The sequence below is a fragment of the Poecilia mexicana genome, unplaced genomic scaffold (genome assembly GCF_051168715.1).
Source record: "Poecilia mexicana isolate PSO_F unplaced genomic scaffold, ASM5116871v1 scaffold_10, whole genome shotgun sequence".
Classification (NCBI taxonomy): Eukaryota; Metazoa; Chordata; class Actinopteri; order Cyprinodontiformes; family Poeciliidae; genus Poecilia; species Poecilia mexicana.
The window spans coordinates 11,533,173-11,558,153 of record NW_028263379.1 but is presented as its reverse complement, the minus strand read 5'-3'; the positions used below and the strand labels follow the sequence as shown (position 1 = coordinate 11,558,153).

Here is a 24,981-nt window from a genome sequence, read left to right as displayed (position 1 = left end):
AGCAAAAACGAAAATCTCCTCCTCTGTTAAAGTTGCAGAGGTTAAGCGTTGAAGAAAACTCGACTCTCCTCTGGTCACAAAACAAGTTTCTAGATGAGAAAACTTTGCTGTTCTGTTCTTTTTCTGCATAAAATAATTCAACGTCTCCAAATGTATTTTTCCTTTTTCGTACATCTGTAACTACTCCTTTCTCCAACTCTGCTAGTTACATTTAAATGCATTTTTTGAGGAAATGTGTAATTTTCCAAACTCCCTTGCCTTGAGCCAGACTTCCTAAGCCGCAGAGGAGGCGCAGAAGTCCACCTTCCTCAAAGATGTCTCACATTAAATATCGCCAAATTTATTCCTGCCGTTTTATAAATCCTTCATTCATCTCAAACACCATATTTGTGTTTGAAGTTTGAGGTTACAAATGTCATATTTGTACACTTCAAACACAGACACGGCCTCCTTTCTCTTTCCTGCTTTCTACGTGTGTATCTCTCAGCGCACTCTTCCCTATTCATTGATGCTGAACTTCATTCCTTTCATCATCACCGCTGCTGTGACATCTCACAGAGGAGAGATGAGAAGGAGATAATAAAGAAGCCCCTTGAAGCTCAGGCAGGATTTCTCCTCTCCAGCTCTCGCTCTCGCTCGCTCTCTCATTTCTCATTTCCTTTCACATCCAATATTATGTAGAAAAAGCTAAACACCAGCTTGTGCACACCAGAGCCCACACACACTGCTGTGTGCTATTACGTTCTGCCCTTTTCTTTCTCATTTACTCTTGTCCCTGACTCAGTCTTAAGGTTTTAGGACCCCTCCTGATGAATAGTGTTGCGGATTGAATTACGAGCAGTGAGGTTCACCGTGCCAGGACTCCTGTGCCACGACACGGATAAATCCAACATTTCTCAGAGCTGCGGTCGCGTTGGAAAATGAAAAGAAATAGGATGTAGCTTGGACACTGCAGACAGCCTCTAAATCACTACCCAGTGCTGCTTTCACTCCTCACTGCTTCAGCTGACAACGCTGCAGAACATGATGCAGTCTGGAGCGAATCTCTGTGCTGGAGGAAAGCTGCTGCAAACGTTTAGGTCTGCTGGCATGCAGTCTGAATGCTGGTCATACATTTTCATCGTGCTTCAAAAACACAAACCTCACCAAGTAATTTTAGTCTAGTTTCAAGTGGAAACATCATTTTACACTTGAAATAAGACAAAACTGACTTACAAGTAAGTTTTCAGCAAGAAAAGCCTTTTTTTAACTTAATAATCCCTTAATGTGATGGAAAAGTGCTAGGATCTGCCATCGGATCCAGTACTTTTTAAAAAACTATATTCAACAATTATTGACTTAAATCAAACCGGAAGGTTACTTGTTAGTCAGGTTTGTCTCACTTCAAGTGTACCGACATATTTTCACTAGAAACTAAAGCAAAATTACTTGGTAAATTTATTTTTTTTCCATTTGCAGTGTTTGCATTCCCTTTCAATTCATTCTCAAATGCACCCCGGTCTATTTTGTATGCAGCCACAGCGATAACGAATGTTAATTTAAAATTGGACATACACTTTTAAAGATCTTCAGTGAAAACATGTTTACATTCTTAACACTTTTGTACACAAAACTGGTTGAAAATCGATCTTTTAACTGCATGTTTGTTTTTGTATTATTGTTTTATTTATTTAAAACAAATCTCTTTCAATGTCAATTTAAATTACAAAATATTGAAGGAAAATATGGTTTTGCTTGTTCACCTCTGGCTTTCTTCCATTGTCAGGTTAATAACTCGGTTGTTTTATTCTCACCACCTCCCTGTATTTGATGTTATCAAGTAAACGGTTCACAGCTTGTGAAGCATGGCTGTCCACTGAAAGTCAAATCAGTCCTTCGTTCTGAAACACCCCCAAACCGCTCACCCTGCCTCCTCACTGGCTTACTTTTCAGAAGAGTTTATTTCTAAAAAGGCTTTTTATTGCCTGCAGGCTGCCAGACAGCCACAGTACAGTTTTATCCTCCGTCCTTGTGGACATTTTTATAGCTCTTTCTCTAAGGCGAAAAATGCATTTTTGCCATTCTGCAATCTTGTGAGCCAGATGTTTGTAGACAGTTTATTGCTGGTTGGATGCAATTATTCAAAATCTGAGAACATGTTGCTGCAACAACAAGTTCTGGTGCAAGAGCCTTCAAACACTTCTGAAGGCTTTACACATCCAGGCTGCCAGCCTTTCTAGTAGCCGTGTAAACAAGATGTATGAATTCAAGCCCCTCGTTTTGAATTGAATGTTTGGTAAAGTCAATAAAATTATAAACGACATATAATTTGGTGTTCCTGTTTAGTAACATTTCAGTTCGGCAAACATCTTAATTTCCCAAATGGTCCTATTTGAATGTCTTGGTGAATGTTGCATTGCCACACAAACTTGGGTAACACTTTATTAGAAGGGACATGACACCATCATGAACATGACATAAACATGAAGGAGTCTTTATGACTGTTGTCATGAAGTGTCGTTCGGTAAATAATGACACTTTTAATGCAAAGTTGCTCTAAAAGTTGCATTAAAGTCCATTAAAAATGCCAACTTTGCATTAAATTATCATAATTTACAAAATCATGCAAAGTTGGCACTTTTAGAGCAACTTTGCATTAAAAGTGTAATTATTTACCGGATGACACTTCATGACAACTGTCATAAACATTCATAAAGACTCCTTCATGTTTATGACAGGTGTTATGTCAGTCTTATGCACACCCTTCTAATAAAGTGTTACCAAAACTTGTACGTGTGATAAATAAACACATGAATAAATCTGCAGCTTTCATGACTTTCTGCTTTAGATCAGAAAGTATCTGAGTTTAGAAATGAATATCTCCACTGCTCTGTGGAGAAATACAAAATTCAGTGAGTTATTTCTATTCTGGAAATGGAAATAATTGGCAATGAAACAATTCAATTTAAAGTTAAGTTTAGCTCTAAATATGCTACTAGAGCTTCTTCATGTCCTCTTTAAATAGTTTCTGATTATTTAAACAACCAGCATCACTGAATCCTCAGAATTCTTAATTTTTTAAATAAAATTCTGAGAAAAAAAATCTGAATTTTATTTTTTCAGTGGTCCTAGTCCTCTTCCGTTGTTTTGCGATATTTTGATATGAATGTGCAGCTCTGGAAAAAATTAAGAAATCAGAGAAAAACTACCAGTTTCTCTGATTTTACTCTTTATAGGTAAATGTTTGAGTAAAATGAACATTGTTCTTTTATTATGAACTACTGACATGTCTCTGAAATTCAAAGAAAAAATTTAGTTTTTATTAGCAGAAAATGAGAAATGGTCAAAATAATGAGGAGGATGCATCTCTTTCAGACCTCAAATAATTCAAAGAAAACAAGTTCATATTCATTTAGAAACAACAAACCTGATGTTTTAACTCAGGAAGAGTTTAGAAATGAATATCTGAGTTTAGAAATGAATATCTGAGTTTAGAAATGAATATCTGAGTTTAGAAATGAATATCCGAGTTTAGAAATGAATATCTGAGTTTAGAAATGAATATCTGAGTTTAGAAATGAATATCTGAGTTTAGAAATGAATATCTGAGTTTAGAAATGAATATCTGAGTTTAGAAATGAATATCTGAGTTTAGAAATGAATATCTGAGTTTAGAAATGAATATCTGAGTTTAGAAATGAATATCTGAGTTTAGAAATGAATATCTGAGTTTAGAAATGAATATCTGAGTTTAGAAATGAATATCTGAGTTTAGAAATGAATATCTGAGTTTAGAAATGAATATCTGAGTTTAGAAATGAATATCTTTCAGTTGAGTTCAGGGCTCTTGATGTTTTCCAGAACTGTAGTAATTTTGCTGTCGTATTTTTTGCAGGTTAACTTTTTGATTTATTGACTTTTGGCTGTTTTCCAGAAAACATTTCTGTTTAATGGGATGTTCACTAGAGACCACGCCTGATTGATTGATTGTGAGTTTATTTATTTATTCATTTATTCATTGACTGACTGACTTGGGTTTGTTTACAGACTGGCAGAAATGGAAAACCAGAATTGCTCTTTCTTCACGGATAGCCTGTCTCCAGACGAGAGCCTGTGAGTATGTGGCCACACAACAAACGCCCTGATTACAGTCGCTGCTTTATGTGTGTGTGTGTGTGTGTGTGTGTGTGTGTGTCTGCGTGTGTGCGCGCCCTTTGGCTCTGAAGACATCATGTTTGTGCTCCAGCTTGAACATGCATGTTGTTTCTGTTACTGTACGACTGGGTAATCATGTAAGTAACCGTCCACATAATGGGACTGACCCACATGGAGCGTCGTCCTCCTTCATCATGCGACTCGCCTGCTGCGGTTCGAGTCTCTGGGTTTGTGTAGATAGTGGAGGGAGCCTGTTTGTAGGACTTGGCTGAGAGTGAGTAGCAGTAAGTGGAAGAAGTGTTATTTTGATGTGAATGAGGCAGTCACTTCTCATTGTGGAAATCTGAGAGTGGAGAAAGAGGGTTAGAGTTGTTGGAAGCCATCCTTTGAGTCCGTGTCTCACTGTTTGTTGACATCGGTGTGAGCTATCGAACGTTTGCTCCTCTGAGATTGTTTTTCTCTTTCATTGCACTTTAAAGTCGTCGCTGCGTGCCCAGCAGCCCTGTGCACAGTGTTGTATGGTCTTTGGGGCTCCAGGTGCATCTCTCAGTGTGTGCATTGTGAAATGTGCTCATTATTTCTCCTCAGATGAATGTTATGTCTGTCTGCCTCTGAGAGAAGGCGGTGATTGACACCACATAAAGAGCAATTTTTTTATTTTGTCTAAAACAAAAGTTGGTAAAAACAAGTGTTACCTCTGACGTCAGTGCTTCTCAAGCCTTTGTTCATACATGCATGCATCTTAAGAACTCCAGCATGTGACTCTACAAGTATGTGTATCTATAATTGAGCTCCTGAGCGTCTTTGGTATGCATGACAAGCCGCTCGGTTCCAGTAGCAGCATTGCTTTCTGCTCTTGTGGTCTTGTATTTGGGGTTGATTCTGCAGACCTGTCACTCTGTCTGTCAGTGCAGCTTTTTTTGCCGCATGGCTCCGAACGTGCTGCTGTGCTATCTGCGTCTCCAGCTGGTGTTTTGGCTGCTATCATGCTGTTTTCTGTCCTGACTCCTGCTGTCTCTGTCCACAGCTTTCTCCACTGCCTCATCTTTCTACATTGCTCTACACTCACTGTACTTGCTGGCAGGAAACGGAGGTGAAACACGGTCGCAACCTCGAAAACGTCTTCATTCCCCTTGACGTTTTTCACATTTTTGTCGCGTGAAATTGATAAATCTCAGTGGAATTTATCACAATTTTATTAGATAGATCAACATTAGTATAAATGAAATCGTTCCTTTTTAGAACTTGTTTTGCTTTTTTAACTTCATGCACATTGCATCACCAAAAATAAAATAAAGTGCAACAACAGTCTCTGAAGAATTTAGCTGAATACTTAAAACTTTTTTCTCTGCACATTTCACTATATTCTCAGAAAATCAAGTCTCTCTTCTGTTAAACTGTATATAAAATAAAATTATTTTTGTGTTTACACTCCTTTATTCATCTGAATAAAGGTAAAATACAAAACTACAAAAACTTACTTTGACAAAAAGTAATTTTGGTCTAGTTTTTAGTGCAATAAAACTAAACTATTTTAAAAGATATACAAATTTGTTTTAAGTCTATAATTCCTTAATACTGATGAAAAAGCCATTCAATTGGCAAATTATATCACTTATAATAAGACATTTGTCCTGTGTTTTAAGTGAACTAGAACTTTTTCATCAATATTAAAGAATTATTGACTTAAAATAAACTCCTGTTTCTTGCTGAAAAGTTACTTGTAAGTTGGTTTTGTTTTATTTAAATTTACGACGATATTTGCACCAGAAATTATATCAAAAATCCTTCATACAGTTTTGTGTTTTTGCACAAAAACACAGTGTGGGAGCAAAGCGTTCAGCCTCCATATTTGCAAACCCAATTGAGATAAATCCCCAAAGACATGCAGCTGCAGTTTCAGTAAATTCTTTGAATAATTTTGAATTAATATTTAATTCAAGAACATTTAATTTCCCTTTGGGATCAATAAAGTATTTTTGAATTTGAACGGTTGGTCGACAAAATGTCGACTGTAAATCCATGCTACACTTCCTCAGATTTGTTTTCCATGATTACCTTGAAACTCAAGAAGCATTTTCCATCTATATTGTGGTTATGCTATACTTTATATTGATTTGCTGCATAAAATCTAATTAAAAATACTATAAAGTTTTGATTTTTTATGTCACAAAATGTAAAAAAAGAATAAATAGAAATTAAATGTATGATGTTGCTCTATTCAGTCAGAATATCAAAGCAATCTTACAGTAAATTTCAAAGCTAATCAACAGATAAATATTTTTGATATATTTTGTATTGCAGAAGTTTTGTTGCTACATCCATTCGTGCTGCCTTTGCCACACATTGAAGGAAAAGCTGCAGGGGAAGCAGCTTAAGCAGAGATTTCCAGAAAGCCGTCTCTGAAGCTGCCTTCTCCAGCTTATCTGCCGGGACTCTGAGGTGTTCAGATGTCAGATACGAAATCTAATCTCCCCAACAAGTCAATGATTTGCCAGGAGACCTCCTGTTAGTGGGTCATATCTGAAACACGCCCTCCAGGAAGGAGCTCATGAAACTTCCAACCTTTAAATTAAAGAAGCCCATTTCTCCTTCCAGCTCTTCCTAAATAGCTGAAATCTTAGTTCTGTCAACAAGGCTGAGTAGCAGCGATGAGTCACCGTGAGGAAGAGGCTCTCTTCATACGCTCGGATTTGCAGTCTCATTATTTTGGACGCTGCTCTTCCTGAAGGTCATGACCAGGCCAGAGTTGGAAAATAGATCTTTAATTTGAAAGATTTTGTGTTTCTGCTCAGATCTTTTGTCTCTTTTTCCAAATGACACAAATTGAAACACGACAATTTCCAAACAAAAAGTTTCTACACTAGAATGAGGTCATAAAATATATTTTACAGAATGGTAATGGAAACATTTCTTTTTGCATCACACAAGTCACACAATCAGCATCCAGATGTTGCTACTGAACACGATGACAACAGGAAGTAGCAGGACGGTGATGGTTTGTTTTGTTTTTTTCTGACATTGTGCAGCTTCTGTAAAATTGCCAACTAAAATTTCCAAAATAAAACCTACAGAATATAGTTACTACCAAGTATAAGACACCGTCATCTTCTCCTCTGAGGGCTGATGAACATTAAAAAAACGCCACATAAGTCTGATGTATTATTACTATTATTAAAATGAGGACTGGGAGTTGGTACATTCCCTTTTGGCTTGATTTTGTCATTTGCTTCGGGGCTTGTAAAAGTGTTTCACGTATTATTAATTTGTTTTCTGAAATGTGCCTTTGTTTTGAAAGTTGTAAAAGTTTTTCAGATTTTGTAATGTTTTGGACCTCCCAGCCACCGTAGCATCCTGTCGCCACACTGAGCAGCAAAGAGCGACGTGTGAAAGAAAGTTGTTCTGGGGCAGTCTGCAGGCCAGCCTGTCACGGCGACGTATTTTCCTGGACAATAAACAACTAAATAGTTATTTTGAGGCCATTTTCAAGTAATTTATTGGTAAAAATAATGCAAGTTTGCCCTCTCAAAGACCAATCAACTTTAATCTTCTGAAGAAAACTTAACACAGGAACTGAAAGATATTTAAATATCCAAAATGAACACCACAATACAGTAAATAAAATGGAAATAAAAACTTACATACAACCAAAACCATAAATAAAATGGATTATAATGTCTCTATACACACATAAATACTAATCATGAGAATTGAAATTGTTGCGCTCATGTTAATCTATCATGCGATTAATTGATTGTTAATGCGACAGGCTGTGGTCTGGGTTGGATTAAAACACATTAAATAGATGCAGAAATGAAGCTGGGGATTTTTCCAAATATCACCGCGACATATAACCAGGCATAAAAATAAAAAGGTTATAACTTTCTGTTAACTTTAATCCAATAAAGTTGTCTCCACTGGCAGAAGTATTATTACCAGACATAAACTGCAAAATAACTGTCTTTCCATTACATCCATTACAATAATTGCCAGACAGTTAGACATCTATTTATTGCCTCAGGTCTGCTGTAATAGAGCCTCACATTATCTTTTCTATTTCAGTGTCAATGGTGGTTTTATTATTTTTGGAGCTGCGTTGTGTTGAAGTTAAAGATGAGCTCAGCTGTTTTGGTAAATGTCAGAGGTTTAATGGTGCGGTGAGCCGGGTTTGTCCCGTCCTGTTTGGTTTTGTCCCGTCCTGTGATCCCCGTCCTCATCGTCCCGCTTGCTTTGCTTTGGCTGTGATACCGCGCCGTTGGCTCTGCTTTGTGCTGCTGGTGGCTGTGTGCTGGTGGCTCAGTGTGCTGTCTCCTGTGTGGGGGACTCAGGGATGAAGATCAGTACCTCCTGCGTCACTCCAGCCCAGCCCTGGACCACGATTCACCCTGCGGGCAGCACATGCTGCTGGCTCACCTGGAGCATCAGGACAAGGAGCAGCTCCAATGCACCCTGGCCCGCCTGGAGAATGAGAACAGGTCTGTAGCTGGGAAAATGTCCGAACGCTTAAGTTTTGACTTATGCACAACAAACCCTGAAGTATTTATCGACTGAGCTGATCATTTATGAAGTAAATACATATAGAAGTAAACCAGATATATCCACCAATACTCATCAGAAATAACAGCTTTGTTGACTATTTGCACTGGAAAAAATACAAAATCTTACCAAGTATTTTTGGTGTTGGCTTTACTGCAAATACCTTAGTAAACTTGTAATAAGACAAAACTAACTTAAAAAAACATTTTAGCAAGAAATTATTCACTTGGTTTAAATACATAATTCTTTAATGTTGATCCACTGACAGATTATTTCACTTACAACATGGAGAATGTAAATGTAAAATGTAAAACTAAGCCGTATAAACCAGTTTTGTTTCTGATGCCATATGTTTCCAAAAATTTATTTTTGACCATAGTTTTAATATTGTTTTATTTTTTAATCTTGTCCTAATGACAATCTTGGAGTCAGCGACAAAACTAACAAGTTTTCAGCCACATGTAGGAGCTTGTTTTAAGTAAATAAGTCTTAATATTGTTAAAAATGTACTACTTCTACTGGCTGATTATTTCACTTATAGCATTTTTCTCATATTACAAGTGAAATAATCATCTGTTAAGGAATTGCCGACTTAGGCTGTATTCACACTGCAGCCTGAAGTCCGATTCTTTTCGAATGCGACCCAGGCGACTTGGGTATCCGATTCAAATGTGATCGACCTGAACATCATTGATACTCGACAATGTCGCTATTCTACGTCCTGATACATGCAAGAGGCAATAAAAACAACCATGACGGACTGTAATGAGGATTAAGTTGTTAATATGCTGCTCCGGTCGGACAGCAACTTCAAATATGTAAGCTAAGCTCCACCGTTAGCCTCCATGTTTACTTCCGCAAACACTGAGCACTTCTTCTTCTTTTTATGGCGGTTGGAAAACACTGAGAACTCCGACGCTATTGCGCCCTCTACTGCGCAGTGTGAACGCAGCCTTAAACTAAGCTCCTATATCTTTCTGAAACGTTACCTGTAAGTCAGTTGAATAAGATATTTACACTAAAACTAGACCAAAAATACTTGATAAAATGTTTTTGCAGCGTCATCTCCTGGTTTAGTGAGACAAGCTCAATAAAAGTGTGCAGGCGTTTATCATTCACACTGTTCTCAACAATTCTCCGATTCGAAATATCTCCTGCTGAGAGTAAACACACTCAAAATCTACAGTCATTTGAACAGCCAACTGAAAATAAAGAAGAAAAAAACCCACTCTGAACACATAGCTGTCAGCCAAATGTGTACAGCAGTGTGATAACATGGAAGAAGCTGTAAATCGAGCTCCGCTTTGACACCCTGTGTCCAAAAGAGAGAGGAGAAAAGCTCCTAATGATCTGACTGGTGTGATGCAAGAGGAAAAGCAAGTCTGAAACACAAAATATTAATGCTTTGATTTGGATTTGTATGTGCTTGGGGTTCAGACATTTTCCATAAATGACGCTAATTCATTTTCTCCTACATGCACTTAATTTGTCACCAGAGGCATCTTTATGCGAATGATTCATATGAATAATTGTCTCGTCCTCGCTTTGCAGTGACCTTTACAAACCCACAGCAACGTAAACCCGCACATGCTTACAGCCTCCAGGTGTTGGAAACCTTGACCAAATTATTATTTCTATTTTTCTCAAAATGCCCCAACATGGTGTTTGTGTAGTTTTGTGTGTACACGCTATAAATCAGGGCCACAAAAAAAGAAATCCGCTACATAGCTGAAAAAACCCAAACTGACAGCATTAATGAGAACTACTCGTGTGTTTTGAGTCAAGGCTAAAACTTTATTTTGAATACTAGGACACATTAAAAGGGATCTGGTTCCTACTGTGGTTTAATTATCTAAATCTGATCTTTAAATGTAGTAAAAATATAACTGGTTAGTAGTGATGGACAGTAAAGTACATTTACTTGAGCACTGCACTTAAGTAAATATTTTAAGTATTTTGAGTCTTTGTTTTTTGGGGAACTTATGACTTTTGACTCACTACATTTCTGTAGTCCTAATGCGTTCAAAACCAGCTGTCCAGAAGTCCATTAGTTCAGTTTAGGTTGCTAAGCAACGGGGCTGGACTTCCGTGGGGTTGCTAGGTAACGGGGCTGGGCTTCCATGGGGTTGCTAGGTAACGGGCTGGGCTTCCTGGGGTTGCTAGGTAACGGGCTGGACTTCCGTGGGGTTGCCAGGTGAGGGTCTGGACTTCCATGGGGTTGCTAGGCAACGGGGCGGGCTTCCGTGGGGTCGCTAGGTAACGGGGCTGGACTTCCTGGGGTTGCTAGATGAGGGGCTGGGCTAATTTGTGACGTTCTTGAAATGGGAATATGTCGTTACTCGTTACTTTTGGCTCAGCAGAGCTTTGTAGTCCGCTGTTGCTGTTTTTCTTGACTGACATGCGATTGTGGGGACGTTTTTAAATAAGTAAAGAAAATAGAAAATAATTTTTTAATAGCATTTTATGCTGAAGTTTTTACAAGTAGTGTAGATTTTTTGTAGTAGAGTGGTTCTACATGTCAGTACAATCAGGTGGTTTCAACAAGTTACCTGATATTATTAGAAAATATAATTTCTACTTTTGAACACTTTTGAAGTATTTTAAAAAGTAAGAACATCAGTACTGAATAAAGTTTTGAGCAAGCAACTTTTACTTGTGTTTGAGTAAGATTTGATTTTGAGTATCGATACTTTTACTCAAGTACTGGAGTTGAATACAATATGGAAAGACTCAGCAATGATAATTTAGATTGACAAAGTTTTTAATCTCAATGGGTTTTTTAATCCAAGTAAAGGATAAATAAAAAAGTACAATAAAATAGGTCACCAAACAAGGTTAAGTTCCTAACATCTACAGAGTTCAGACATTACTGTACTTAAAGAAATTGTAAAAGACTAGACTCTTCATCTCAGACTCCACAAAGCTCAGTTAGGATCTAAAGTATGGAAGTTTATGACAGAATGATTCAGAAATGGTTTGAGGTTTTTGGAAGAGTTTCCCTGCTTCAGTTACAGGGAGCCACAACATTGCAAAAACAAAATCAAAGCACTTCTAGTTTACGAAGCTAGAAGTAACTTTACAGCAAGATATAGAAACTTGTTTTAAGTCAATAATTCCTTAATATTGATGAAAAGTACTGGCAGATTTTTTCTCTTATGACATGGTTAACTAATCTGCCAGTGGAACTAATACTTTTTTACTGACATTAAGGAATTATTTACTTTAAAAAAGCCCTTTCAACTTGCTGAATAGTTACTGTTAAGTTAGTTTTGTTTTATTTTAAGTTTACTAAGATATTTGCACTAAATACTAGACAAGAACACTTGGTCAGATTTGGTGAAGATCTGCTAGTTTTGGCTGGGACATTTAGAGAAAACCAAACACAGCATTAAGTCCAAACTGGGTCATCACCAGAACCACCAGCTACAAATCCAAGAATGACTGAAGACCCAAAGAGTCACTGCAAGTGCAAGAAAGTTGTGAACAAATAAATGAACAAATAGTTGCTCTAAAGCCCTCCACACACATGCATGGTATTGATTAATTAGATTTTATTGCTACTTATCAGATTTTCCAAAACAAGTTCTGCGATATCTGACTTAAAATAAGTTGTTTTGTTCTGTTGGAAGACAGAATATTTAACTAAAAGTTAGATAATTTGCAGCATCTAAAATGTAAATGTATTTCTCATTTGCACAAGTACAAAGATAAGTGTTAAAACCGACTCTTTATTTACTTTGGGAAAAGTCATTTTAACTTTCAGATGAGTGGTTGGAGGCATGTTTACCACGGCGTTGCATCAGCTTTTCTTTTAAAATTTATGCACTACAGAACTCAGGAGACTAGTTAGAAGAAGCAAAATAACTTGATTTTTTTTCTAGTTGCCAGATTGAAAGTACTCAACATTTTTGGACTATTGTGCTGCATTTTCTTAAGTCCTAACACTCCAAATTGTTAGAGGGAGTCGCTTTGGGACAATTAAACTGGTTTAGGATCAGAATTACTCATCAATCTTGTTGGAAATGGTGCAGAATAAATCCTGATGGAGACATAAGCAAGATGCACACATAAATGGAAACGGATTAAAAAAAAAAAAAGCAAACTGCTCACAGTGCTTTTGTTTTTACCCTAAAAGTTGCAGTGAAAGATTTGGTGAAGAGTCCATTAAGTTTTTAATTTAAATTATGCCTAAGAAAGAAAAAGTCCTGTTCCTTCTCTTTATGCCAGTCTTTGCTTTCTGCTGCTCCAGACACATCAGTGTCGGTGGCCTGCAGGTCAGCGTGTCCAAAATCAAATTAATTAACGATGCATCACGGCTCTACAAACTCTGAACGGTTTTTCCCAATATTGTGTCACATCAAGGAGAAATATTGCGTGCTGAGTATTAAAGCTTGCATTAAAGATGATTAATCTCAATGGGGTGAGTTGTCAACATTCATTTGCGTTATAGTACATTTGGAGTTATAAATGCTATTTACATTCTAAGTGAGATTATTCCAGTTGCACTAAATGTTTATGTACATTTTTCTGCTGGAGGCAAATAAATATACATCATATTGATATTTTTTTGCCTCCTGCATCAATAAGTTGTCCTGACGGCTTCCTCATCCGGCCTCCGCTGCGTGTCCTCAGGGTGCTGCAGAGCGAGTACAGGCGACTCAAGTGGAAACACGAAGAGGCGGCGGCACTTCCCATGCTAACCGAGGCTGGTGAGGGCGGCCCCGGGTCGCCCACCGCGGGAGGGGCGCAGGATGAAGAGCTGCTGGCTGAGGCGCGGGTGCTGCGGCAACACAAAACGCGCCTGGAGACCCGGATGCAGATCCTGGAGGACCACAACAAACAGCTGGAGTCGCAGCTGCGCCGACTCAGGGAGCTACTGCTACAGGTGAAAGCTTTAAATCAGAGGTTTAGCAGATGCAGTCAGGATGAGTTTCAGGTTTGGATCTTTTAATGATTCTCCTGTTTTTGGTGAAATGAGCTTTAGTGTTTTAAAAATCAGATTTATTGTATCTGTTCAGGTTTGAGTTGATGCGTTCATGTTGTCCAGAAACCTCCAGAGACGCTGCGCTCTGGACCGCTTCACATTGATGTTGGCGTGTTTTATCCCACATCATCGCTGATGTCACAACAAAAAAACTATCCTGATTTCAGAATTTTGACTTTGATCCGTCTCCAAATTAAACTTTTCTCTGAGTTTCTTTCCTCCAAACTCCAAATGTTTTCTTTGGATTTTGACTTCAGTTGCCAAATTTCGTTTTTCCTATGAATTATTTTTTTCTCAGATTTTTGACTTTAATTTCCAACTTCTGACTTTTCTCAGAATTCCTGTTATATTTATCTGATATCCAACTCCTTTTCTAAATTTAGACTTTTTTTCTACCAATTCTGACCCTAATTGCTGATTTTCCTTTGAATTCTGATATTTGTCTCTGAATTACAAGCTTTTCACTGAATTTTGAATTTGTTTTTGTGTTTTTCAGATAATTTCCTTGCTTTAACAGCCAGTGGTGTCCAAATTCAAACTTTTTTGACACATTTGAGTTAATTAGAGGCTAATTTTTGGATGTATTTTTAAGACCAGGTCCGACATGAATCCCTGACGTATCCGTTCTCCTTATTGTGGCATTTAGCAAATAGAAATAATTTTGGTCATTTTAATTAAGCCCAAGGGATGAGAAATGGTTTGATTTAACTTCATCAGACTGAGAAAATAAGTGTTTTTATTCAGTTCATTTTATCTATAGAGCACAAATTCACAACGAATGTCGTCTCAACAAACAAAAAAGGTACTTGTAAATCAAAAATATAAAATAAGTCAGAAGTATTAAGTGATATACAACATTGTAAAACAGCTGGTCAGCAGTTTAAGGCAGAGGATGTTTTATGGTCGTTCTCTTTGAAATGCTGCTCAGTGTCTGTAAATTAAGAGATAAAATCCTCGATAAATTCAGATTTTTGCATCTTGTTGTTTTTAAAAATCACTATACATCTTAGACATTCCACAATAAAATTAAAGTGGCTAATTAAAGCTCAAAATTGATATATATTAATTTCTAAACACAGCTGTAATCATTCTGCATTTTATATCATATAAAGTCTGTTTATTTTGTGTAATTCCCCTTTAATTTAATAAAGTTTTGCCCGTGTATCTTGTTAGGTTTGCATGTTTTTCCGTTTATTTGGTTCAAGTTCAGTTTCCCAAGAGGAGCTGCTCCATTTAATCTGAAATAAATCAACATTAACTATTTATAAAACCAAAGAAGAAGAAAAAACAGATTTCCCTCTGTGTGGTGCAGTGGGGTTTGTCTGCAGACATATCTGTGTCTTCTCACTCGTTTAGCAAGCAGATCCCTTTCTCCATCAGGTGTTTGGTGTGTGAATTATAATGTAAGAGTCTGTTTTATCGTTGATGGATGAGAGCATGACTGAACCGGAATGACAGCGTCTATTATTCTGCAAAGCATTTATCATAAAAGCCGTTTCTATGTGCAGCATTAGACGGTTAATACCAAGTATCACTGAGTGGCATGAAGATCAATCCTTCTAGGTGTTTCTTTGTTCCACAGTAACTTTCTCTCTCATTTCTTTTTCTGCATAGAGATGGGAAAAAATTAATATTTATATAACTGCATTCATACGAGTGCAGAGAGCAACAATGGAGCCTATAAAGAGGGGAGGGAACGGGAGTACAAAGAGGTACAGTACAAAAAGACGAGGATGAACTGACACTGTAGGGTCGTATTAAAAGATTCACTGCAGTATAAAGGAAACGTATAACAAAGAGAGTGGGAGCTGACTCATGCTGTTACCATTATGACACTGTGTAAATTATTAAGTAAGAGTAACTAAATTGCACATTCAGGTCAGTGAATGAGGGGAAAGCAGAGGGACAAAGATGAGAAAGACAGTAAGAAAGAAGGACGGCATGCTGCCTCTTATGTTCGCTAAGCCTTGGAAATGGAAAGTGAACAGAGGAGGAAGAGGAGGAAAAGTGCTCAGTGTATTCCTGCTTGTGAGGACAAAAATGTTTTTTGAGTTATTTTTCCTTGTGGAAGAATATTACAGATTAGTTTCTTTGGAAAGTCTCTGGAAGCCGTAATCTGAACGTGTGGATCCGTTCCGAGTCTCTGCAGACGTTAAACTCCTCCAGAGGACGGCTTCCGGGTTGCTAAAAACAAAAACACGCCGTGTTGCATCTTATATTTTTGTGTCGCATCGTGCATGTTTGATTGTGCTGCGAGTTTTAGAGCAATGCTGACATTTTAAGTTTGGTTTAAAGCACAGGTGTCCAAAACTGACAAATTCATTAAACTGAAAATGCATAAAATGATTTAATGTGATTCTTCTGTTGTTGTTGTTTTACCTGCTTAACAATAAAATTTTTTAATGAAATCTGGATATTATTAGACTGAAAACATAAAACGGTCTTCATTCTGTTGCCTTATTAAAGGAAAAACAGACAATTTTCCTTTTTTTTGTTCATTTGTTTTCTGATCAAACTTTGTTTTCAGGGACCAAACTAAATCTTTTCAAGGGCCACAAATGGCCCCCGGGCCACACTTTGGACACCACTTTATGGCTGCTTTATTGTGTATTGACACCTCTTAAACTTTCTAAACACCTTCAATATATTGTATTGGGATATGCATTTTTACTTGATCAACGCCAAATAAAATAAAAACTGTTTGTCAGGCATCATTCTGATAAACAAAATCTTCTGTTCTTCAACTTGAGAATAATGAAATTTCACAACTTGATGGACTATTATGTTCTACAAATGGTCCAAAACTAAATCTATTTTATTTGCTGTGGCAAGACCTTAAAATTAATCTTCATAGTAGCTCAATCCAGCTTGACATAATAATTAGTAACAAGTTTTTTCCACCTGATGTGCAAAGCAAGTCGAGACGTTTCCCTAAAGACCTGCAGCTGCAGTGACGCGTTTCTGCAGGATGTTGACTCAGGGGCTCTGAATACAATCACAAATTTAGTTTGCAATTATGCACCTTCTGTTGGTCTGTGATAAATCCAATTATGATGTCCAAAGGGTACAAACACTTTGGCTTTGCGCCGTACAGCCCGTTCTTTTGTTCTTTTATCTGAAATGACTTTACAGCTTTAAAAAGGTGAAGACCTGTAACTGAATGACTGTTTTATATCTTCTCTCAGCCCAAAGATGATTCTGAGGCGAACGGATCGGAGCTGTCGACGCTCTCCTCTCCGGTGTCGGGAGGCGGGCGCCAAGGGGAGCCGCCCAGCCGGGAGACGACCGACACCGAGGCAGCAGGTCAGCATCAAGCGGCGTCACAGAAACCCGTGAACATGCTGTAGGAGAAAACACACAGTTTCTTCACAAACACTTCCTACCAATCTGCAAAAACACACAATCCCACCCAATATTTATGGCTTAGTTCCCACTGCTAATATCTTAGTACACTTGAATTAAGACAAAATTAACTGACAAGTAACTTTTTAGCATAGGAGCTGTTTTTAAGTCAGTAACTCCTTAATGATGAAAAAGTTCTAGTTAAAATGGGAAAAGTGTTTTAAGTGAAATAATCTGCCAGTGGAATTACCTTTTTGAGCACAAATTGACACTTGTCAAGCTTTTATCCCTAAAATTTTATTATTGACAATTTCTATATGTTGCTAATAACTATCTTACTTGTAAGTTAGTTACTTATTTCAAGTGTGCTAAGACATAGCAATAGAAACTAAACAAAAAGACTTGGCAGGATTTGGTGATAAATCACAATATTTAAAGAAACTAATAAAATATAACAACGTGGGAAATTTGTCTTGTTTTAAGTAAAATAATCTGCCAGTGGGATTATTGGCATAAATCAAACTCCTATACCTTGATAAAACGTTACGTGTGAGTTAGTTTTGTCCTATTTTAAGCAGATTAAGATATTTGCCGTAGGAACTGGACCAGAATCTGTGTTTTTCCGGTGCTAACGGGTTAAAACTGTTTGTGTCAGGAGATGATTTGGAGCGCGAGCAGGACACCGTGCTGCAGCTTCAGGAGGTCATCGAACAGCTGAGAAACGTCTTCCCCTCCGAGCCGGGTGAGTACATCCAGCCTGCACCGATCTCTGCCCCAGGGAGAGGAGACATGGAGAGGAGAGCAAATATGTACTGCTGTGGGTCGATAGGCAGGGAGGGAGGGATGGGAAGATTAAATGGCAAAGAGGAGGAGGGCGATAAGAGTGACACATCGACTGTTGCTAAGAGAAACGGTAAGCGTCACTGTCAGACTTATAAATCATCCCAGTGCTGTTATGATACAGCCTGCAAGGCCGTTTAGCTGCAGATCTCTTGGTCTGTTTTTTCCATCTTCCGCTCCTATATCTCCTTTCTTCTTTAATTTCAGGCACCACATCACACATCTAACCCTGCGAGGGCCTACAGAAGCAGAATGACAGCCTGAAACGAGGCCCGAGGTCAGGCGGCGGCACCTCAAACCCTGCGACTGCCACGGCGGCGCCGACATTAAGAACTAACTCTCGTCCGGATCGCTGTGCACTAAAAGCCTTTCTCATGCAAACTGCCAGAGGCTCACGCTGACGCCCTTTCTGGCCAGGCTGTGCTTCGTCAGCTCAGTGACGGCATGTTAAGGAGCCAGGAGGAAAATATCGTTAGCAGAAGGTCAGGGGGTCAGAAACAAGAAAACGAAACGCCCAACCAAGACACTGTGCTTACCAGTATTTGTGTAGTCGTTCAGAGGTGTGAAGCTTTATATCAGATCAGAGCACAAAGTCCAGAGGAAGAACTGGAAAAATACAAAACTGGAGGGGAAGGGAGTCACTTGTGTACGACTTCGTTTAGAGCCATCATAGACAGAAAAATGAGTAAATTTCAGATTAATCTCAGAAATTTTCAACTTTTCAAGCTCAGAAATTTCCAAATTTTTTCTATGAAATTTCAGAGATTACTCTCAGAATTTCTGGGTTTTTTTCTTGGAAATTTTTGACTTTTCAAACTCAGAGATTTCTGAGGTCTTTCTTTTTGAGATTTTCTCTCACAAATTTGTGTTTGACTTTTTAAACTCAGAGATTTCTGAGGTCTTTCTTTTTGAGTTTTTCTCTCACAAATTTGTGTTTGACTTTTTAAACTCAGAGATTTCTGAGGTCTTTCTTTTTGAGTTTTTCTCTCACAAATTTGTGTTTGACTTTTTAAACTCAGAAATGTCTTGAATTTTCTCCAGAGAATTTCTGAGATTACTCTCAGAAGGTTTTCTTGGAAATCTTTGACTTTTCAAACTCAGATTTCTGTTGTTTTTCAAGACAATTTCTGGGTTTTGTCTTGCAAATTTTTGACTTTTCAAAATCAAAAATCTCTGATTTTTTTCTAGAAAATTTCTGAGATTACTCTGATTTCCTGAGGTTTTTCTCAGAGATGTACTCCTCCTTTTTCTCTCCATCGTGGCTCTGACACGCTGTTGTACTTGCGTGTTTTTTACGTTTGAATGTGTTATCATGGTTTATTTTTCAGATTCTGGTAATTGCATCAGGGCTCTGCTGACTGATTTCATATCACTAAGAGATGCAAATTGGAGCTGGCAGCCCCCAGAAGAGCGTTTTTGTCTTGTTTTTTTTGTGGGAATGGTGCATCATCATCAGTTAAATCCATGATTTATTAAAGACTGCCCGAAGTGCCCGCCAGCACAGCGCCTCTGTTTGCACACATCGCTCCTCACTCTGCTCGTCGCTCTCGTCTCCTGCCTCTCCTAAGTGAGCCCTTCACACGTTTGCTGCTATACATACACATCCCGATTCAACCTGCACTCTGCTTAAATGCACAAGGAGCCTCTGTATGATCAATAACACGCTGTGCAGAAACACACACTTTCATAAACCTGGAGATTGATTTATTTTCCCCCCAAATCATTCGGGTAAATTAGGTGTTCTGAGCCCATTTTGTGTTGTTCCTGGATCTCTGCGCTGTTGAGGAAATGTATGCCGATCAGTATCAGCATGCATGCCTCCTCCCCGGGATCTTATTGTTTTCATGCTGTGTGAAGAGAAATTGACAGAAGGAGCTCAAGGCTGAAGCCCTCCCTCTCTCTGCTTGGCCAATTTCAAACACAACGGGGGTCCAGACGCGGCTCACCGCCATGATGCACTCCGGCAGCATCATTATCCACAATAATCTTTTCATTCTATGTCGTTTTAAAGTACTCATAGCTCCGGATTGTACATTTATTATTCCACTTTGATTGAAAGTATTTCCATATAGAAAAGGTTGTGTGATCGGGAGAGATGACTATTATTTATATGCCTTATAAGAGTATTTATACCCCTTCAACTTATTCATATTGGAAACATTGCAACAAACAAAAAGTGGATTATTGGGAATTTGTGTTATGGACCAACAGAAAATGGTGCACAATTATGAAGAAGAAGGAAATAAGTTGGGGGTTTTTGATTATAAGTTAAAATAATCACATGCATAGGTTAAAATCACCCTTTTAAATCCAACATCCAGTAAAACCAAACGGTCTACAGTCTGAAGAGGGTTCACCTGTGAGCAGCTTGATCTCAGTATAAATCCAGCTGAAAGCCTCAGAGGTTTATTAATGAACAAACATCATGAAAACCAAGGAACAAAACATAACAGGTCAGGGAGAACATTAAAACAGACTGAGGTTACATTAAAACAGACTGAGGTTACATTAAAACAGACTGAGGTTACATTAAAACAGACTGAGGTTACATTAAAACAGACTTAAGTTACATTAAAACAGACTGAGGTTACATAAAACAGACTGAGGTTACATTAAAACAGACTGAGGTTACATAAAACAGACTGAGGTTACATAAAACAGACTGAGGTTACATAAAACAGACTGAGGTTACATTAAAACAGACTTAAGTTACATTAAAACAGACTGAGGTTACATAAAACAGACTGAGGTTACATAAAACAGACTGAGGTTACATTAAAACAGACTTAAGTTACATTAAAACAGACTGAGGTTACATAAAACAGACTGAGGTTACATAAAACAGACTGAGGTTACATAAAACAGACTAAGGTTACATAAAACAGACTTAAGTTACATTAAAACAGACTGAGGTTACATTAAAACAGACTTAAGTTACATTAAAACAGACTGAGGTTACATTAAAACAGACTTAAGTTACATTAAAACAGACTGAGGTTACATAAAACAGACTGAGGTTACATTAAAACAGACTTAAGTTACATTAAAACAGACTTAAGTTACATTAAAACAGACTTAAGTTACATTAAAACAGACTGAGGTTACATTAAAACAGACTTAAGTTACATTAAAACAGACTGAGGTTACATAAAACAGACTGAGGTTACATAAAACAGACTGAGGTTACATAAAACAGACTGAGGTTACATAAAACAGACTTAAGTTACATTAAAACAGACTTAAGTTACATTAAAACAGACTTAAGTTACATTAAAACAGACTGAGGTTACATTAAAACAGACTTAAGTTACATTAAAACAGACTGAGGTTACATTAAAACAGACTTAAGTTACATTAAAACAGACTGAGGTTACATTAAAACAGACTTAAGTTACATTAAAACAGACTGAGGTTACATAAAACAGACTGAGGTTACATAAAACAGACTTAAGTTACATTAAAACAGACTGAGGTTACATTAAAACAGACTTAAGTTACATTAAAACAGACTGAGGTTACATAAAACAGACTGAGGTTACATTAAAACAGACTTAAGTTACATTAAAACAGACTGAGGTTACATAAAACAGACTGAGGTTACATTAAAACAGACTGAGGTTACATTAAAACAGACTGAGGTTACATTAAAACAGACTTAAGTTACATTAAAACAGACTGAGGTTACATAAAACAGACTTAAGTTACATTAAAACAGACTGAGGTTACATTAAAACAGACTGAGGTTACATAAAACAGACTGAGGTTACATTAAAACAGACTTAAGTTACATTAAAACAGACTGAGGTTACATTAAAACAGACTTAAGTTACATTAAAACAGACTGAGGTTACATTAAAACAGACTTAAGTTACATTAAAACAGACTGAGGTTACATTAAAACAGACTTAAGTTACATTAAAACAGACTGAGGTTACATTAAAACAGACTGAGGTTACATAAAACAGACTGAGGTTACATTAAAACAGACTGAGGTTACATTAAAACAGACTTAAGTTACATTAAAACAGACTGAGGTTACATAAAACAGACTGAGGTTACATTAAAACAGACTGAGGTTACATAAAACAGACTTAAGTTACATTAAAACAGACTTAAGTTACATTAAAACAGACTGAGGTTACATAAAACAGACTGAGGTTACATTAAAACAGACTGAGGTTACATAAAACAGACTTAAGTTACATTAAAACAGACTTAAGTTACATTAAAACAGACTGAGGTTACATAAAACAGACTTAAGTTACATTAAAACAGACTGAGGTTACATTAAAACAGACTGAGGTTACATAAAACAGACTTAAGTTACATTAAAACAGACTGAGGTTACATTAAAACAGACTGAGGTTACATTAAAACAGACTTAAGTTACATTAAAACAGACTGAGGTTACATAAAACAGACTGAGGTTACATAAAACAGACTGAGGTTACATTAAAACAGACTTAAGTTACATTAAAACAGACTTAAGTTACATTAAAACAGACTGAGGTTACATAAAACAGACTGAGGTTACATAAAACAGACTGAGGTTACATTAAAACAGACTTAAGTTACATTAAAACAGACTGAGGTTACATTAAAACAGACTGAGGTTACATTAAAACAGACTTAAGTTACATTAAAACAGACTGAGGTTACATAAAACAGACTGAGGTTACATAAAACAGACTGAGGTTACATTAAAACAGACTGAGGTTACATAAAACAGACTTAAGTTACATTAAAACAGACTTAAGTTACATTAAAACAGACTGAGGTTACAAAAACAGACTTAAGTTACATTAAAACAGACTGAGGTTACATTAAAACAGACTGAGGTTACATTAAAACAGACTTAAGTTACATTAAAACAGACTGAGGTTACATTAAAACAGACTGAGGTTACATTAAAACAGACTTAAGTTACATTAAAACAGACTTAAGTTACATTAAAACAGACTGAGGTTACATAAAACAGACTTAAGTTACATTAAAACAGACTGAGGTTACATAAAACAGACTGAGGTTACATTAAAACAGACTGAGGTTACATTAAAACAGACTTAAGTTACATTAAAACAGACTTAAGTTACATTAAAACAGACTGAGGTTACATAAAACAGACTTAAGTTACATTAAAACAGACTTAAGTTACATTAAAACAGACTGAGGTTACATAAAACAGACTTAAGTTACATTAAAACAGACTGAGGTTACATAAAACAGACTTAAGTTACATTAAAACAGACTTAAGTTACATTAAAACAGACTGAGGTTACATAAAACAGACTTAAGTTACATTAAAACAGACTGAGGTTACATAAAACAGACTTAAGTTACATTAAAACAGACTGAGGTTACATTAAAACAGACTGAGGTTACATAAAACAGACTTAAGTTACATTAAAACAGACTGAGGTTACATAATAATATCCTCAACTTTTAATGTGGCACTACCTACAGGGTGTCCGTGCATCTTTAATAAATCTTAAATTCATGTATCTAAAATTAAGGCCTTAAATTCGTTTAAAAAAATTTAAGTGGGCCTTAAATAATTTTATCATGGCAAAATTATTTAATGTCATATTTTCTAGGTAGTTTATTTTCCGTTACGTTTGAGTTGTTAGCAGTCTTCTTCATTGCGTTCTGTGGCTGGAGGCAGTTGAAGCTACCGCTAACTAGCTGCTAACATACTCTTGCTAGCTAGCTTTTTGTAACGTCTGTCATGGGAAAGTGTAAATTTATCTTCGCCACGGACTCGCATGTATTCAATCAAGCCCAAAAGAAACTGGAAATTAGAAAAGTTTCTTTTAGCACAGCAAGCATCCAAAATCCGTATTAGGGCCACTGTAAGAAAAAGAGAAGTACATTTCTGCAAAAAATCTCAGAAATTTCCAAGAAAAAAAAAAAGAAAATTTGTAAGGGGAAAAATAAAATGTTTATATAAAATTTTTTTCTCCCAAAAAAATATGGAAATTTCTAGGCAATGTCTGATTAATCACAAAATTTCTCAGTTTTGGTGGGAATTTACTTGTTTTTTTCTATCTACAAAAGCCCTAATGTACCGCCGTAAAAATCTTGATTTTACGTTGAGACTCACCTGCTTTAGGCAGTCAGATCACATCAGAAAGTCCTCAAGGCTAAAGTCAAATAAGAATCTGTGGGAGAAAACTAAAATTACTGTTTAAAGATGCTCTCAATCCAATCTGATTAGTAGATGAAAGCAGAGAAAAAGAGGCACTACTTTGTGTTTGACTGTCACGTCAAATCCCAATAAAATCCACAGAACCGTTGAGTTTTGAAGTGACAAAATGTGAAAAGTTGAGAAGGTGTGATTGCTTTTTCAAGGCTCTGTAAGTTACGGCATGCATCTCCTGCAAACACAATTAATGCCTTAAAAAACAGGAGCGAGTCGGTGTGACAGAAGTCGGTTTTTCTGAACTTTTTTTCATTTTCAGGACAGGAGGTTGCATCAGATGTTTGTGTGTCAGTGTTTGGAAAGGCCTGCCGCTGATTGAAAGTGATGGGACAAGTGGGGATCACAGCATAGTGGAGCACGCAGTCAAACTTGCGACGCTCCGAGGGACCGCAGACCCGAAAGACATGAAAGGAGGGCAGAAAATACTAAAACAAAAAGAATTATTCCATTTATCGCTGGAGGGCTGGCGGGAGAGACCCACTTTGAAGTGTCTGCCACTGGTAGAACGAAGCCGAAGCGAAATGAAACCACCGCGTTCTTCCAGGACGGACGGAGACATTCGGGTTGAAGCAGAAGGAGCTGCGACCTCACAAACACCAACCTGAAACCTGTCCGGGCTCAGCACTCACATTTGACACCGTCCTCCTCCTCGATGCCTGTTGGTTTTGATACTGTTGCTAGGGAACCATCCCCAAGGACGCGGCTAGATGGATGGTTGATGTGCAGTTCATATTACAGATGCTAATAGCCTTAAGGGAAGCAAGAGAAAGCTCCTTGTTTCTCAAACACAAGCCACCAGAGCTCGGTGCTGAGGGAAGCCATTATCATTACCCAAATCTTTTCTTTCTTTCTTTTTTTTTTTTTTTTGCTTCAGAGGAGAACAATGAGCAGAAGCCATGTTTACTCATTGTGATTTATCTCTGGGTATTTATGCATCTCATTAAGC

The 24,981-nt window shown here is 37.2% G+C and overlaps 1 protein-coding gene across 1 annotated transcript in view; it reads left to right on the top strand.

Moving 5' to 3' along the window:
• The window catches only part of drp2 (dystrophin related protein 2), an 82,682-nt gene extending 64,619 nt beyond the window's left edge, over positions 1-18,063 (top strand). The window contains exons 18-23 of the mRNA XM_088009692.1: positions 4,027-4,092; positions 8,463-8,609; positions 13,303-13,555; positions 16,840-16,957; positions 17,652-17,909; positions 18,044-18,063. Of these exons, the coding sequence (XP_087865818.1) occupies positions 4,027-4,092; positions 8,463-8,609; positions 13,303-13,555; positions 16,840-16,957; positions 17,652-17,909; positions 18,044-18,063 (862 nt within the window). The remainder of the gene's footprint in view (positions 1-4,026; positions 4,093-8,462; positions 8,610-13,302; positions 13,556-16,839; positions 16,958-17,651; positions 17,910-18,043) is intronic.
• The last annotated feature ends 6,918 nt before the right edge of the window (positions 18,064-24,981 follow it).